Source organism: Falco rusticolus, chromosome 4 (assembly GCF_015220075.1).
Source record: "Falco rusticolus isolate bFalRus1 chromosome 4, bFalRus1.pri, whole genome shotgun sequence".
Lineage (NCBI taxonomy): Eukaryota > Metazoa > Chordata > Aves > Falconiformes > Falconidae > Falco > Falco rusticolus.
This window is the reverse complement of record NC_051190.1, coordinates 41,696,782-41,714,069: the sequence shown is the minus strand read 5'-3', so window position 1 is coordinate 41,714,069 and position 17,288 is coordinate 41,696,782. Positions and strand designations below refer to the sequence as shown.

The 17,288-nt window shown below is 42.6% G+C and overlaps 1 protein-coding gene across 2 annotated transcripts in view; it reads right to left on the bottom strand.

Annotated features, from left to right (window-relative positions):
- ABAT (4-aminobutyrate aminotransferase) overlaps positions 1-17,288 on the bottom strand; it is a 57,428-nt gene that overhangs the window by 16,388 nt on the left and 23,752 nt on the right. For both annotated transcript variants that reach the window (XM_037385741.1, XM_037385742.1), the window contains exons 3-5: positions 6,594-6,691; positions 5,717-5,746; positions 5,022-5,139 (exon numbers count right to left, since the gene is read on the bottom strand). In XM_037385741.1, the coding sequence (XP_037241638.1) occupies positions 5,022-5,139; positions 5,717-5,746; positions 6,594-6,691 (246 nt within the window). The remainder of the gene's footprint in view (positions 1-5,021; positions 5,140-5,716; positions 5,747-6,593; positions 6,692-17,288) is intronic.

Sequence of the window (17,288 nt, the reverse complement as noted above, 5' to 3'; positions counted from 1 at the left end):
CTGATTGCAGCATCACAGTTTCTTCCAAGTATTGTGGGACCAACATTATTAAATGCTTGCTCACTCTCCTTTCTAGGTTTCCCACATGTATTTGGTTTCTCTACAACATGTGAACCTCTCCTCTTCCTCAATTAAGAACAGAGATCACTTTCTGCCAATGCAGCCCACAAGCCATTGTTTCTCTTCGTCACCTTTTAGCTGTGGTAAGGGAAGTGTCTCCAGTTTCTCCCCCTTGAAGCAGGCTGTTTGCCGGTCCCGCTCCCCATAACCTGCTCTGCTCGACCCGGTGGCTCTCACTAGCACTGACCACCCGACGTGCTTCTGTCGCTCTGCTCTGCGGCGGGAAGCTCCCATGCAGCTGTGTCCATCCACAGTAGCTGGTGCTCCATTTCTAGTCTCATAGCTGTTCTTACCCCACGTGAATATCAGACTGAGTATTCCCAGCACAATAACAGAGCTTTTCCCCCCCTCACTGTGCTTTTTAACTGACTGGATTTTTCTCGATTGGAGAATACCTTAGAAACATATATTCCTCCCTTTATGCTTTTCTTCCATGCAGTTCCCCAGTCTTTGGCAGCTGACCATAAGAAACAGACAAGCAAAAATCCACATATTTACCAATTTTCCAAAGAAAGCTCATTTAGCAATTGTAATTTCAGTGCATTATAAGGTACTAACGACATACCAGCAAGGGCTCTTTGTCCCTCAGCAGACATAGCCGGGTGGTGCTGGGTAACTTTAACTAGCACAGCAGTGTTTTTCTCGGAGACAGTTTTTCATTGCTGATGCGTGCAATGAGCACACGTTATGGCAGACCCAGCAGGGATAAGCCCTGGCACTCCAGCAGAATTTTGCCAATGGCCTGACAGTGCTCCGTGACGTCTGCCGCAGTTGGATGGCATTCATCGCCCCTACCCTCTACAATGCTATCCGAACACTCTCTCTGCGCAAGGTGCTGCCAAACTTGGTTTCGAGATGTGCATGTACTGGCCTTCACATCACCTAGGCTTTCACACACATACACACTCACACTTATTTGTACGCATGAAGACTCACATTCCACCCCCGCACGCTGCAGACATCCATGCACGATCACTAACAATCCTACCAGAAGGAAGAGGCTGCCTACACTGACAGCCATACGCCGAAAACTCACGGGCTAATGAGCATCCAAGTCTCTAACCTGCCGCATCCCATCAGTTATTCCAAGACACCTGTCTGGAAATCTCTCCTCCTAAGTCACAGATTTACATACCTCAGCTGTGCACCACCGTAAAACACACGTGTTTGACAAAGCGCTGTCTTGTATTAAAGGAGATTCTGCACTTCTCACTTTCTCTCATGACCACCTTTTTGTTTTTCTTCTCATTTTCCTTACTTGGACAAATTTTTATTTGGAAAAAGATGCAACAATTTGTCCTTTTTACCCAGAAACATCAAGATACTAAGGATTTTAACGTTTAACACAATAAAGGTGCTTAATTTATACCCATTGATGTTCTAACCTGCTTGCTTACAGGTAAACCAACATATCTTACTAAAAAAAACGAACAATTTTTTAAAAATCTTTGAAGAAGCCAAGAAAATTTCATTTTAAGCCTGATTTCTAATGTATGAAATGCCAAAGCGAGAGATAAACATCATCTTTTATATTCCCTTGTAGGAACAGTTGGAAACCTCATCTTCCCTACTGCTCAAGAAGTCAGACCACTAATTTTATTCCGAAAGCTTATCGTGCCTCTGAACTCCTCATTCTAGTTGAATGACAATAGCCCTGATTATACTGTCTTAGCAACGGAGCATTAGGCTACTGCATTAACAAATCAATTGTAAATTCCATTTTGAATATTTCAGTTCAAAACAAGGAAATATTCAGCTTGTTTTAACTGTGTGTCATGCTGCAAAGAATCTGTTAAAATTATTATGCAGATAACACACGTGGCTATTTGGGACACTGACAACTAAATCTGCATTGCATCTGTCATGGGAGGAATTGTTGTTAGGCTAGAGGGAACGACACAGTTGAAAGCTGTGTCACTGAGAGCTGTAGCTGTGGCTGCTGCTGAGAGCACCTTTAAGAGTATATCTAGCGTTTCAGAAATCTCCAAACTAAACCTTACAAAAGTTTGTAATAAACAGCTACCATTGCTTAGGAAGCTTAACAATTAACTCTGGTATTGCCTGTAAAAAGATGCAACTCCATTGCCAGCGCTAAGGTGCATGAAGAATGCAGAGATCTTTGCAACTCCTCTTACGTAACATATATTCAAGGCTTCTATTGCCCGTAACTTACCCCTTCCCACCCACACAAGATGTCTCTCCCATTTTCTTCAGGCTGAGTGGCCCAGCCTTCCTCCTAACGCTCCCTATTCCTCTGGCGCATCCTCAGACAGGCCCCAGTAAAAGCAGAGCGGATCCTTAAAGCCCGACTGTGTCTGAAAGAGTAGGTCTGCGTGTAGAAAGATGCTGAACTGGTACATGGGTTCACAGTCGTAAAACTAACACCAGAATAACTAAGTGGTTACATATCTGTTATACAATGTGGTAAACAAAGTAAAAAAGCTCTAGGCTGAGATGGAAAACAGGCAGTAACTTGTTTCATTGCCATGACCAGTGCAAGGGTTTGTAGCTTTACGAATCCACTCTCAAACACATTCCTTTAAGAAGTGTCAGAGCTGGCTCTTAAGAGAAGGGCACCTGCTTCATCACTCTTGCTCTGTACCGAGATCAATGTGACAGGAAAGTACATGTCCTCCAGGCTCATGAACGTGCCTGTCTGCAAAACGAAAAAACCTGGACGCTGCTAAAATAATGAGATGGAGAAAGCCCAAAGAATACACTTGAACCGAGCAGCAAGCTGCTGTCAATAACACCAAACTACTTCTCTGCATCTGCCCAAATAAAAACAGACCTTCCCAGCACTGAAAAGCAGATTGTTTCATTTGCTATTCCAGGATGTTTGCTAGTAAACACATCAATAGAATCCCCTCTTGTGTTTGCCTTCACGGGGTTTCTAACTCTATTAGACTGAATCGATACAGGTTGAAAGGAGTATGTTGTGCTACCACTTCCCAAAAACCATGTGGTAAAAGACTGGTTTAATTTTTGTTTTTCAGCAAGAAACAGTCCAGAACATCTTTGCCTAGAGGGTTTTTTTATACTTTATAATTCTTATCTCTCTGCACAGGCATTTACTGCCTCTCAACCTCTGCTGATAAATATATTCTAGTGTAGCAGATCATTATTAAATCTTGGGGAGTCCTGACAGATTCATAAAAGGTTTTATTGGATTTACTTGTAGAGGGATAAGCACAGATGACTAGCAAGCACCTTGTGATCTTGTTGTGGTGTCCCAGTCTACAACCTAACTCTGTCACCAAAAGGGACGTTATTAGCAACCTCAGATAGTCGGTCTTGCCATTCAGCAGAACTTAATGAAAATAAATTAATGCTGTATGTTCAATTATATTTAGGTCAGCCTGTAAGTATTAAATTTCCATTTACTACTGTTGCTACATATCATAGAGCCATTATCAAGAAGGTGTATGAAGCACTGTACTATAGTTCCTTTGCGACTGAGGAACATGTCCTCTAGGACAAAAAAATCCAGCTTATCCTCAAGAAGGCATTGCTGTACATGAAGGAGGCTTAGCTAAGGATTAATTAGAGGTAGTGGAGTCCTGTATCTATGTCGCCAGTTTCAATCAACCAGAAAAAGTAAACTGCAGAAGCCCCTACCCCTTTCTGCCCATTAAGAAAATATTTTCCCCCTAATACTTAAATATTTTATACATAAAGCTATATTAAGAGGGGTGTGCTTGCACCATCAAGCACTAGAAGGTCAGAAAGCCTCAGTGCACTGTCTTAAAACCTTAATTTCAATCTTCTGGAGTACGCACTGACTACCCTTTGACTACACGACCATGCACTAGTTCCACCAAATGAGCATTTCTTGTGTGAAGAATGGGAGGTCTTGAACACTAAATGCACCTCCTTTCCCAGAAACCGAAAAACCAATCCCATTTAAGTTAGATGAGCACTGGCATACAAGCATTGCACTCCTTTGTCTTACCCCTGAGGTGCTACATGACAGCACAAATATTAACCGTTTGCAAAGAAGACTGGGATAGCTGAAAACCCATTGCAGTTACAAGCCTTTAGATGCCAAAAATTTGGTAACAACCTGGAGATTGCTAGCGTGTGTTTGCCAATAAAGGAGGCCTATAGGGATGTTGTTGAGTCATCATGCTTTCTATACATAGCGCATCGACTACCTTTTTAATTACCCCAGCGCTTCTGCTCTTTTTGCTTCTGCAGAAATATATTTTAAAGCAACTGAGAGGAACCAGGGATGGAGATCAAACAAACTGAACACCGACCGAAACCTATATTACTTGCAGTTGGAGCCTACATCTCTGCCTTGCTGCTTTTCCTTCTTGAAATGCTTCACAAAAAAATCAACCGACTTTCCCAAGCACTTGGTAAGTCCACTGTTTGGTCCCTCAGCCCAAGTGACGTGCCACCTTTGCTTTCACTCAGTACCACACTTCAGTGTTTGGTCCCGTTTCATCCTACTGGAGTCCACACAGACAATTTTTTTTTTCAGTTCTTTTGAGACAGAAATGTTAACTAAAGCATATAATTTAACATTACAATATTTAAGTTATGTTTGCTAATGTTTATAACCGTAACATACCATTACAGAATCACAAAGTACACAAATCCAAGCAAAGGCAACCTAAACTGTGGAACCTGAATATTCTATATAAGATTAATACTAGAGCTTCTTCCAGGTACCACTATGTACTTCAAGGGAGCTGTAAGTATTCAATTTGTAGTTTCTTCAGCTATGCAAAAACCCTACTACACAATATACAGCAGTAAGGTGTACCTGCAACAAGGCGTACATTATGTCAGCTTCAGTGTTTTTAGTTAACCAACCAACTTCTCTGGAAGCTGCTGAGATAAGAAAACAACAGCTTGAGGACAAAGCAAAAAGTTTTGGTATGACTGTCTCCTACCTATTGGAATGGATGAAATCTGAGAGTAGAGATCCAGCATGCGATTGCCATCTACATCTACCAGGTAGTTCCCTCTGCTCTCTTCATAATTGCAAAAAAAGTGTACAGCTTCTGCATTCTTAAAGGAAAAAACAAGCAATGCTTTAAAAAGTAGCAGTATATGTACAAAGGCACAACTGATGGTTATACAGCACAATATGATAAAAATATCTAATAATAACATACAAAGACACATTATATTCACTGCATGTGAATTAACTGTAACAGTCCCTCTTTATAGAAATAGCCCTAAAAGGGCAAGTATGCACTTTTTCTACAGAAACAAAGCACAGACTTTGAGGAACTGCTCATTTTGGGAAGGCAATATGCACTTAGGTTGACATACTTTTAAGCTCAAGCTCAAATATACCTATGTGTTTGCTGGCCGGTTCGTAACAACTTGCAAGGCACATACAGCATTTAAAGAAAAATCACTGATCCTAGCAAAATAATTCTGTAGTATTCAAAATACGCTAAAGAAGTTTTTATTCAAATGCACATATACACCATACATAATATTCTCAGCACGGAAACCCAGAGTCAGTGTTTCATCTTTTTTTTGGTATGAAATCAAACATAAAAACCCAGGATTTTAAAACAAGTTCTGAAACCACAGTATTAACACCCCCCAAAACTCAGAAAACTTGACAAATTACCTGAATGCCATTCAGCTGCTTCATTAATTCCTGTAGAAAAAGAAAACATCAAAGATTCTCAGGTATGTAATTACCAAATACTGAATAATAATGTATGTTTCTTTTTTATGATCACATAAATCATGTGCAAAACTCGCAGTCCTATGTGCTTACCAGGCAACTCTACTTGCCACATGAACATCCATAGTACACCTTGCAAATATTACAGTCAAAACCATTAACTGTGTCATACAGAGCCACATGGGCTGCAAACACAGTTTAATTGTAAATCTCAAAAAAAGGGAAAGCTGCCTCTTTATATTGATCAACTGAACTCAGAAAACAAGAGAGAAATCAGAAAAGAAGAGAAGCCAGAGACACACAGAACGGATACTGGCACACTGGTTCTAGAAAGACAGCTCCTTTTTTAAAAAAAAATAACAACAACAAGAACCAAACGGAAAACCAAAAGCACAACAACAACAAGGGCACACACAAACACTGACTCTGCCGGAGCAAAACAATGTCCAAACTGAAACTCTTGCTTCATTTCAAAATTGAAGCATTACTTCACATCATAAAAAAACCAACTAAGTTTCTCTTTCAGCAGGAGCACAGGTAATCAAGCCTGATGAGACCTTTCATCAAGGTGATGCTCTTTTGCTTTCAGTTACTTCACATGCGAAGTAGCAGCTGAGATTGAGAGCTCTCTCTCAGAGAGGGGCATTTTATTCATGAGCTTTTCATTCTCAGCATCTTGATAAAAGTGGGCATAGACTATTGTGAAATTATGATTATTCATATCACATTTAAGGTTTGGAATGAAAGTTGTTTTCTAGCAAGTTAAACACAGCTAAAGAAAAAAATCCCCACAAGCTACTATACTTTGGGAACTTACTCTAGATCGTGGTCCAGGAACTTCTGTCTTCATTAGAGGTCCGTCATAATCAAAATCAACATCAATTTTAGCAGCAGCTTGACTGATATATCTGTGTCCTGTAAGAAATAATGAAAGCCTGAGTACAGACCATATTTTCTGTGCTCTCCTCTCAAGAATAAATATCCATACCTTACCTGACAGACCACTTGACAGACAAGACCAATTACATTGAACTGTCCAAAGTGAACTAAGTATCTCATCTCTGACAAGCGTTAAGATAAAACTAATACCAGTGAGATGGCTTTAAAAAAAGTTAAAAAAATAATAAGTGAGATGACCAGGCACCCCTAGAGAAAGAGACAAATCCTACTGTAAAGGACAGGAGGACTAAGAGCATATCTGCTTCCATCTCTGTTGTTGAGCCTGTCCATTACGCCTTGCGCATATTTGCTGTCAATTCCCCACTCCTATGAAGTGACGGTTTCACCTGCTATCAGTAATAACTGAAAAGCCTGATGGAGTCCACAGGTAAAAACCATTGTGATGTTCTGCAGTAGCTTGAAGAACACCATTTGGGAAAGATTTGTCTTAGAAAGGCAAGTGGTTGTGTTTAAAATAAATTCAAAATATCACACGAATCCAGCATCTTGCAGTGCAGCTCTGACATCTGGGTCAACAACAGTGACAGTTTTCCCTCTGATCCTGCCTCTGACCTTGCTGTTCTTTACCCACGTGTGTGACTGAGGAATCATAATAACTGTGACACCTTAATGAAACCAAAAGGCAAAAATCTCCTGTGCTTCATCAACAACAGGCTTTGCTTCCATTTCTGAAGTAACTGTCTCAAACTACAGGGTTTGGGCATACTTCATATTACAGAGACAGTTCTGTTCAGCACATATTCCAGGTACGGACCTGTTCCATTAGGGGCATTTACAGGATGGCATGGGAGTTGCACATCTGCAACAGAGGAAGCACAGCCTCCAGAGCCCGACACCAACGTGACCAGCAAGAGACTAGGAACTTGCTCTATACTCTGTGGTTAACTGTTGAATTGAACTAACACTCTTAATTACATTTTTGTCTTACGCTTAATTTAGGGGTACCACACTTGGACTAGATCAACACCCGAAAGATGAGGGCATAACTTCTTTTCGTCTGGGATAAGCATTTTTAAGATGGTGCAATTTGGATAGCCCAAAACGAAGATCCTTAGCTCTCCTCATCAGCAGAAAGTCGAGCCGCGTTCAGAGTGCTTGGCTCATGCCTGGGAGCCAGGGGACACCAGCCCTTGCCTGGGGGTTCAGAGCCACGCAGCAGCACAGCCTGAAGTCACCATCCACCAGCATCCCGCTGCACCAGCGCAGCACTGCCAGATGCTAAAGGGACACAGCGCAGCCCGGTCCAGCAGGAGCCCAGCACGGGGGCACGCGGGGAGGCGGGCCAGCACCCACGCACGGGAAAAGCACCAGGGTGCAGCGCTGGCCCCGCTGTGCTCCCACCCAAAACCACCTCTCCCTGCCAGGGTTTTGTTTGTGAAACATACTAAAAATGGTTTTTGTTTGGAAACAATAGATGTCAAATAAAACAAAAATGTAAATAAATTATACATCCTTGATAAATAGATGTATTTACAAGGAGAACCATTTATCAAGGTCCTCTTTGATAAATAAATGTATCAAGGAAAACAGAAGGTATACTGTGATACTGCATAGCACTGTTTTGAATACAGCCATTCCACCAAAATTTCCAACAGTGATGAGACATGTTTGCCTTAGTTTGTGTCATCCCGAGATGTCTCAAGCAAGCCTGATTTTGAGGAACTTTATCTGAAAAATCACAGCTCTTTGAAAGCATCTCTAACCGAGCACTTAAATTCACTGCTCATTTGCAGAAAACTTAGTCTGCAAAGATGATCCTTCTCCTCAGCTTTAATTCCAAGTCCTTGTATCTGAGATGCGTCAGTGCCTCTCTGCAAAGCTATTAATAGGTTTTGTTACAGCAACACCACTTCATTTTTGTGTCATTCTGTTTAGCGTTCATGTAAATTGGAGACCACATGGCAACTGCTCCACTGGGGGGGGAAAAAGCTACTGCGTATAAAAGATCAAAAGCTACACAATTCATAGCCAATAAAGCTGCAGATTTAGCAGACACACTATGAAGTCTAAAAGGGGAAAAGAGACCAGACTACCCCTTTGTGCACCCTGCTCCTTCCCTGATGGAGATCACAGCAAACCAGCTGCAAACAGTTCTCCTCCTCCATGTCCTGTTCGCTCCATCGCCCCGGGCTCTGGGTGCTACTTGCTGTGATAAAGGGGAAAGCACCAAGAGCCCAAGAGCGGCAAGGCACAGAGTACATCGGACATTTTGGCAGTCAGCAGTAACAGGAAAGACAGGGAAATCCAGCAGACACCTGGAATTGTTTGACACGGCTGTGAATTTAAGACAGGTGAACTATAACCCACAGGCGTGGTCCTCCTCACTTCCTCCCCCCCACCCTGCCCGGTGCTCTGCTGCCCCAGGCCCCGTGCTGCCGTGCCCCCTCCAGCCATACACCAGGGTCCTCCCAGCCGCGGCAGCAGCTTACACAGGCGCACTGCCTTCCTCAGGCTTTTCAGCTCAGTTCTCATAAAAATGCACTGGTTTGGACACTGATTAAATATCTCCTCTTCTGTTAACAAGCAAGCCACCCCTGCCCTGCAAAAGTGCAAGATGCCCGACTGCCAGGCTCTAAACCCGAGACTTAACAGTCAAAGATTTCCTGGCCATCACCTGTGAGGCATGGATGACATTCTCCCTCTTCCACTTCCTTAAAGGACAATCTGAAATATTTTAACAGATGAGGATTCTAAGTTACGCAAATATAAATGCTTCTCTAAGAAAGCTCTGTTGTGGATATTGCAAAGGGCACAGCCTCCCCTACAAAATGACAAATATTTACAGAGCTGTGCAACCGCAAATTAATTTGGAGACTATTTTGCTGTTGTCCTAACTTGTTTATCACCACAAGAGGTTGCTTCCATCAGCCAGGCTATGTGACAAAGACAGACCAAAACCGGTCAGCCTGCTTTGTAGATCGTCATCTTCATTATCTTTTTGCTCATGCCACAGCCTCTTTTGCATAGGTACGTTGAACTAGGTACTTGCCAAGGCCACACGTGAGCAGTTACAAACACACAGTACTTTGCTGTGCAGTGCTGTGCTAACGCACATTGGCATAGCTTGTCTCTATTGACAGCCAGGAAGCTATCAACAGCCACGTTTTCATACACAGCAAAGCCTGACCAAGCAAAACTAAAACATACAGGTCTCCCCAGAAGAACAGTTGATTTAAAGGCCATTTTTATCAAATTAGTAATGTTGGCTAATTTGTGAGACATTTTTTAAAACAATAGCTTCAAGATCAGCTTATCCAAACCACAATCATTTTCAAGCCTGCAAACCAGGGCCATCTAAAAAATGAGCAACACAAGTGACAGGGTTCCCTTCATTTACTTGTTATCTCCTAAAGGAGGCTACACATCATCAGGCTCTACTAGAAAATGATTTCTAGGCCGATTCATGAATACAAATTTAATTTGATATACTTGTTTTCAGGAGCCCACAGAGTATCTCATTTTATTAATGCTGGCATAACAGCAGCTACACCGATTTATTGATCCTTACACTTGCCAAGCAGCCATTCTGCCTCCTAGCTCAGACAAACACTATGGTTTGAATTTGCCAGAGCAGTTTGCCATAAATAAAATAAAAATACCTTGCGTTACCAGATCAAGGGATTTTGAAAAGTAGGGGTTGTTTTTCTTCCCCTCAGGTAGAGAATGAAGAATACAGGCTAGAACAAAACCTGCAAAAAACCAAAACCTCAACATACTAACAAAGTCTTTGATAGAAAAAGCTAAAACCAAAGTGGAGTTAATCCTCAAAGTTTTTATTTTTTAATGACGTTCTTCTCCCTTTGAGAGTATAACATAAATGATTGGCACAAACTCACACGTTTCTAGAAAGGTCAACAGATTTATTCCAAATAGCCCACTTCACTACTCATCAGATATGTATACTTGTTCACAGGGTTGGTTAAAAATAAACCAAAGAACCCGAATTTTAGAACACAAAAACATGGCTCCCCTGCTTCCCCCCCTTTTAACTCTTCTTTTTCTTCCCTTACACTTATTCCAGTAAATCGTGACACTGATCAGAAAAGTTAATGACACTCTAAATGGCCAGCTCCTGCAAAGAGCTCAGTCTCCACGTGACTTGCATTGGCACACGCAGGTTGTGCAAGTCACTGGCACTCACACGTGAAGAGCTCCCCTCATCAAAGAGCATCTTCACAGCAAGAACACGAACTGTCTTGCTGCGACATGGCTGAAGACTTTTGAAGCCTAATGCCACCGCAGTGCTCAGGGACCTGTCCAAATGCTCGTGGAAATGAGACGAAAGGAAGCAACGCAGCTTTTACCAGCCAAGGACTCCCGCTCAGCTTAACGCTGCAGAGTTTAAGGAACAGGGGGTTATTGCCACAGCACCACTCCCCTTCAGACAGCCCGTTTCGTTAGTCTCACAGGCGGCCCTTATTGTACAGGCAAAACTTGGAGCTCAGACCGCTCTCAAAAGGCACCGACATCAGAGCCCTGGTGAACGATGGTCTGGCCACCCCTGCATGAAGACTCACCAGCTTTTTGGCATCCCTTGCTCTGGATACTCTGCAGCACTCTGCCCTCCAGTCCACAAATAACCGCAGGGCACGGGCGCTGCCTCTTGCTTTCAGGTGCCCAAGGCCCCGCATGCAGAGCACAGAGCTGGGAGGCAGCGCGCTCTCCCGCAAAGGCTTTTCCAAGCACTTGGACACCGTGACGGATGGCCGCACCAATGTCTGCTTTATTTTGCCTCGAGGAGGATTTCAGCCCAGAGGCCATGCTCTGGTCTCTCTTGCTTCCCCCCCACCCATGGTATTAGTATCTCATTCTCTTAACGATGCAAGTAAATCAGATCACTCACTGTAGTGTTTCACCCCCTAGTAAACTGCAGCATACTCTGCTCAACTGGCATTTTTGTCTTGAAGGTACTCAATATACTTTACAACACAGCCAAAATTATTCCTGTTTGACTTTTTAATATCAACTTACCCTGCAATAGGAACCTTGAAGTCACCCTGTAACTCAGGCTACTCCAATTTGATACTTAAGAGTTTAGACGTTTGCACATCAGGTCTAGGTTTTGAACACTGCACTTTAGCCTCTCCAAAAGACAGTAGAGAACAGGACAGATAAAAACTGAGATTCATATTATGTCCAAGCAATGTATTTTCAAGAATTAGGAATCCCTGGTGGCTGGTCCTTCAGTGAAGTAACAGCACTACTTTTGTAATAACAGAGCTAGAATACAGAAAATGCCACAAAGTCAAGTGAGACCCAGATTTCCCCAAATGCTGAAACTCTCCAACAAACCTCCACAGTGTGTATGTTTATTATGATTTTGTCACTGATGGACTGACAGCATGTGCACATGATAACCTGTCACTGGTGATACCGATGTACCCGTACTGCTCTGACTCCACCATGCAAAACGCCTGATGGCTGTACAGCTTTTTTATTTTAGAATTTCTTGAAAAGATGGAATCTCAATAAAGATATATTACTGGCCTAAATATCCTCACAGATCTTTTTTAAAAAACAATATAATTTTAAATTAATATTCTTCAATTCATATTACACTATAACCTGTATGTAAATCAGTACCTAGACTTTTAACTGAAGTTACACTCTTAAGCCAACGGACCAAGCCAATCCACTGACCTTCTGCTGAGGTCTATGGTCAGACTGCAATAGAAAAAGGGTTTCTTGTGTTACATTAACTTATGAACAGGACCAAATGCCATGACCTCAGCTCTCATCTTAAAAGTGTGTACAGGTAATGGGCTACAGCAGAGTGTCTGCCTCTGAAGAACCATTAGGAAAGCTCTTAAATTACATTTAGCTGGTATGACTAAGAACAGTACCCTCTTCTCCCTGGTAAACAAAGCTGGCTCTTCACGTCATGACAGAAGTCAAAAAACAAATGTCTGTACTAGTAATGAACCTAATTATCAGAGAGCACATTGTCTGAACAATTTGCAGAGAATTTTCTATCCATCCCATTTAAAGAAGGTGCGTACAATAATTTAAATTCTACTTTTCTAGATTCTTGTGGACTTCTCAAAGCTCTATGCAACACCCATAATCTTTCTAAACATTTGAGTAACATAAGCAAACTACTACATCCTTCCTCTTCATCAAATGGGATGTCATAATTTGCTAGCAGAGAGAAAAGCTCATTTTCCAACTTGTCTTCTATGCTACCCTCATGACTCACCAGGTGTCTCAGCAATTTTTAAGAAAGTACCACATTGCTATGGCAACATAATTAATATAAGTACACCCTTTAACATTTTGTGATGTTGGTAGTTACAAAGAGCACTACTGTTAGCAGGTCTCCGTGCTAAGTTAATTAATCTCTGCTAACAAGAGCTGGGTTCAACACAGGGCTAGAAAGAAATCTCTGATATGCTTAACCACAAATAACACTCATATAAACACAGCTCCTGAGTGTACAACAACTGGATATTACCTGGAAGAAACTCCAGTGGAGGCACTGAAATTACATTGATGTACTAATTAAAGAGAAGGAACTACCCCAAGGGGAAAAAAAAAAAAAAAAAAGAAGATAGGTGAAAGTAATTGCTGGCATACCAGATCTCTGAAATGCAAGCGTTTCACTGGGAAGGAGTGCAGAGTGAAAGCTCTCTGGTCCCCACAGAGGCACTTACACGAGCCATAGGACTGCTGCCCTGTGCAAGTGCAGCAAGGCAGTCTCCCTTGCATGCCTTTAACTTCCACTCCACAGTGTCTATCAAGCCGCTTTCCAGACAGAATTTTTGGAGTGTGGAGGCCCTGACAGCCAAAAGTAGGAGGACTGCGATTTCCCCCAAGTCCTCTTTTAGGTGTTGCAAGTAGAATCTGTTACTAACAGATCTTGAAACAGAATGGCAAAAGGCCAGGCTAGCTAGAGATGTTTGGAAAACGAACATCGCTATTGCATAATATTGTGAAAACTGAGATTGCTATTTACAGAGTGGTTACGCTCTAAGATCAGAAGCTCTTCCACATGAGATTGTCTGCGTTTCAGTACTCCCACATACACACTGGAGATTTTATTGGAACAGGATTCTCCAAAGACGAAATAAAAATCCAGTACCAAACAGGCTGTACAGAAGTGGAAGCTCCTGTAAGAAAGAACAAGAACAGTTCCCCCTCCCCATCACAGCATAATCCCAAATCAGCTCTTCAGCAGAGTTACAGGAGCATCCAACTGCTGCTTTTCTTGTAGTTCTTATGGTCTGAATCAGCCAGAACATCCTTCACCATTTGCAGCACAACAGACCACACTATCAGCTACAGAGCTCATCAGGACATCTTTTAGGATGAACAGCCACAAGGAACACCCAGGTGGGAAAACACAGCCAGCACTGCCACAGCCACCCTTTGTGGCACAGGAAGAACAAGAAAATTAGATCGGAGCACAGGCCTTACATTCACTCAACACACTGAGAGCTGAAGTCCAAACTTAGCCTTGCAGCAGCGCCTCCTTCCAACAAATGAGGTTTATATGAACATTTTCATGTATCTCAGCTTTTTCTGGGAACGTCTGATCAGACAAAAGAGTAAAGTTTCCTCAGTCCAGAGGGAGAGGTTGCACTCCAGAGCCACCAATGGCCAGTTCCCAGGGCACCAGCTGAAGCTGACCTCAAGCCCATGTTCTCTACAATCCAGAGAAGGGAACTGATCCTTGCTTACACCGCACATGCCTCACACGTATCCAGGTTGCTCTCTCTGCTTTCCTAGGGAAGCTCCTAACGTACAAACCGAATAAGAAAAGTTAAAAGTCTTAGCAAGACTTAGATTAATACTGAAGACAAAAGTAGAACTGAGAGTGTATCTCACAGCTTTCTAACCTCTTTCTAGTAACTGTAATGGGGACAAGTCAATAATCAATATGAACATCTCTCAGATTTCACTGCAGCACACCTGTGAGATAAAACTCTCTGTGGAGAGACAGGAAACTTTGAGATCGGTGAGGTACAGCCTCAGCCAGAGTTAGTCCATTTTGGGCACTGCAATAAAAGTGCAGAGTCTGGAGGAGAAAAACTGGACCTGCAAGGAGAGCCTGAAATAGTAGTGAGACCAGTTGAGAAAAAATTATGAATTCTTAGGGGAGGTAATAGGTTTCAAAGGTGTAAGAGGCTGCTGCAAAGAAAAAATAAACATTCCAGCTTCCAGGTCCTTTGAGGACAGTAAAAATAGTAAGGATTTGCTTTTTTTCCTGTTTTTAAACTTAGGTTAAATATTAGAAAAAAGTTTTGAAGGTAAGGTCAGTTCACTGATACCGCGGATTGCCTGGGGAGGCTGCAGAAGCTGTACTGCTGGAGGCCTTTAGGAACAGGTCAGCATCCTAGAAGAGCACTGGCACGCACTGATGCAAATGGATGCTACCTTAAGGCTACCAGAAGACCGACCTTTTGGCATGCTTTTCAGTTCAGGATTCAAAGACTAATTCAGCCCCTTAAAGTTATCAGTCAGAAGCTGAACCTAAGATCTTTGGAGTCCCAGACTGTCCTCATAATTACAGCACCCTGCCAGCTAACAACCAACTGCATCTCCACCTGCCTTCAAGGCATGGAAATGAAACAGCTCTCCCACCACAGTGCCACAGCCGATAAAGCCAGAGCTGGCACACAGTGGAATAACAATTTACATTCAGATGATCAGCTGTGATCACCTGGCAGCACACCAGGCTGACAGCAGCAACAGAACTCACTTCAGGTAAGGCGTAATGCCGAGGTACGTTGTCATTTCCCCAACATCAGCCACCTCTCCCAGATTTCCCAGCTGTTACCATACTACAGCACTATGCAGGAGTCTTTGTAAAAAAAGATAAGGCTAGCTACTCAGCCTACTGCCGTTCTTCTGTCACCCTTCAAATTCTAGTGAACTTTATCTTTGTGGCCAAACTATCAAGTATGTCAAATACATAAGGAAAATAAACACATATCTGATAAAGACACTTCTAAGCAAGGTGTTAAGGACTCTAAATACTTGGGCTTCATATTTTTGGGGAATATTTAAGTTGCACATTACTTTCATATGTTTTGCCTAGCTTTTGCATTTTGACCAACTTAAATGATTTTCATTATTGTCCCTCTCTACTTAGCTTGCCGTGGGCTAGTACTGTGCTAGTAATGAGAACACTACAAGCAATGGTTAAGTTAAAACATTCTCCAACCAGATGCTTATCTGTTATCCCATATTCCTTATAAGATTGAGGCCTTGAAATCCATATTAATTAGAATTAAACACTATCCCCCATGTACAACTAAGAGAAAATTTCCTAAAAATATTCTGATCTGTATAAAGCTTAGTCACCTTTGGCCCCACGTGTTTTACAACAGTTTCACTGTTTCTTCACTGCAGTGAAAGCAAACTTGCCACCATCCTTCCTTTTCACATGCCCCTTTTTTGTCAGTTACCAGCTTCTTTCATGCGAGGGGCCAGCACAATGCCAACTCCCACATTTGCTTTAAAAATCAGAAACAATCAAGGATGAAGAAAATCTCCTTTTGTAAATAAATTTATGGCAGATTCAAGATTATTGTGCTTAATGCACACAAACAACTGAAGCACGACAGCCCACAGACAGAGATTTCTACCAAGAGGCAATGTATTTTCTCCTGCTCTCCACCTCCACCTCCCCTTTGCAAACCCTGTCATTCCAGTACCACAGAAAAAAAGTTAGCAGACCAAATGGCACCGCAGGATTTTTGTGGGAGTAATGCACAAGTCTCTTTTTTAGTCTGTAAAGCTCTGAACTTCAGTGCTCAAAAATACCTTGGAGGAGAGCACTGTGGAGCAGGGAGCTCCCGGCCGCTGTCCTCTGCATTCCCCTAAAAGCCAGCAGAGACCAACAGCACTGCAACCTTAGGTGGGGCTCACCACGAAAACCGCCTCAAGCTCCAATTTTTGCTACAAGCATCAGAGCCTCCTGCCTATTCTGTCAGTCAAGAATACTGCAGCCTAAAAAACGGACGGGATACTGTGTCTTCTGGCGAGGGGCTTTCCTCTTGCTCCACCTTTTCTAATCTCTGGACAACACACACACAAACCATTCACTCCCAAAGGCCGCAGGTCTGTTCTACAACCAGCAGCCAAGGCCCCCTGTTTGCTTCTACATTTTGGCAGGCTTTCCCACTTTCCCAAGTTTTCTGAAAATGAGGATGGATTAATGGAGCGCAGAGTTGCTTTCCTTTCTCACTGAAGATCTACAGCCCCCTCACTGCAATGGTGAGAAGAGTGAGTTAGTGCATCGGCCCTCCAGTGACCTCAATATCTCACACAGCTGTATTTGTCTTTATAGTTCGGAAGCGGCAAGACATGGGGAGGGACAGGGAGCATTAAGTGATGCTGAGATGACAGATGAGCTCAAAGGACTGACAACTAACGAAGGCCTGCTTGCTGCAAGCAGTTTCCATTGTCCACTATCGACCAAACGATCACTGCTCTTGCACAGCGCAGATAATCAGTGCGTCACTCCCATAAATAGAAGCGCATCCTAGGCTGAAACACTGACCTAATACTTTTGCAATAGTTACAAGACCAGACTTTGTGTTCTTTAGTC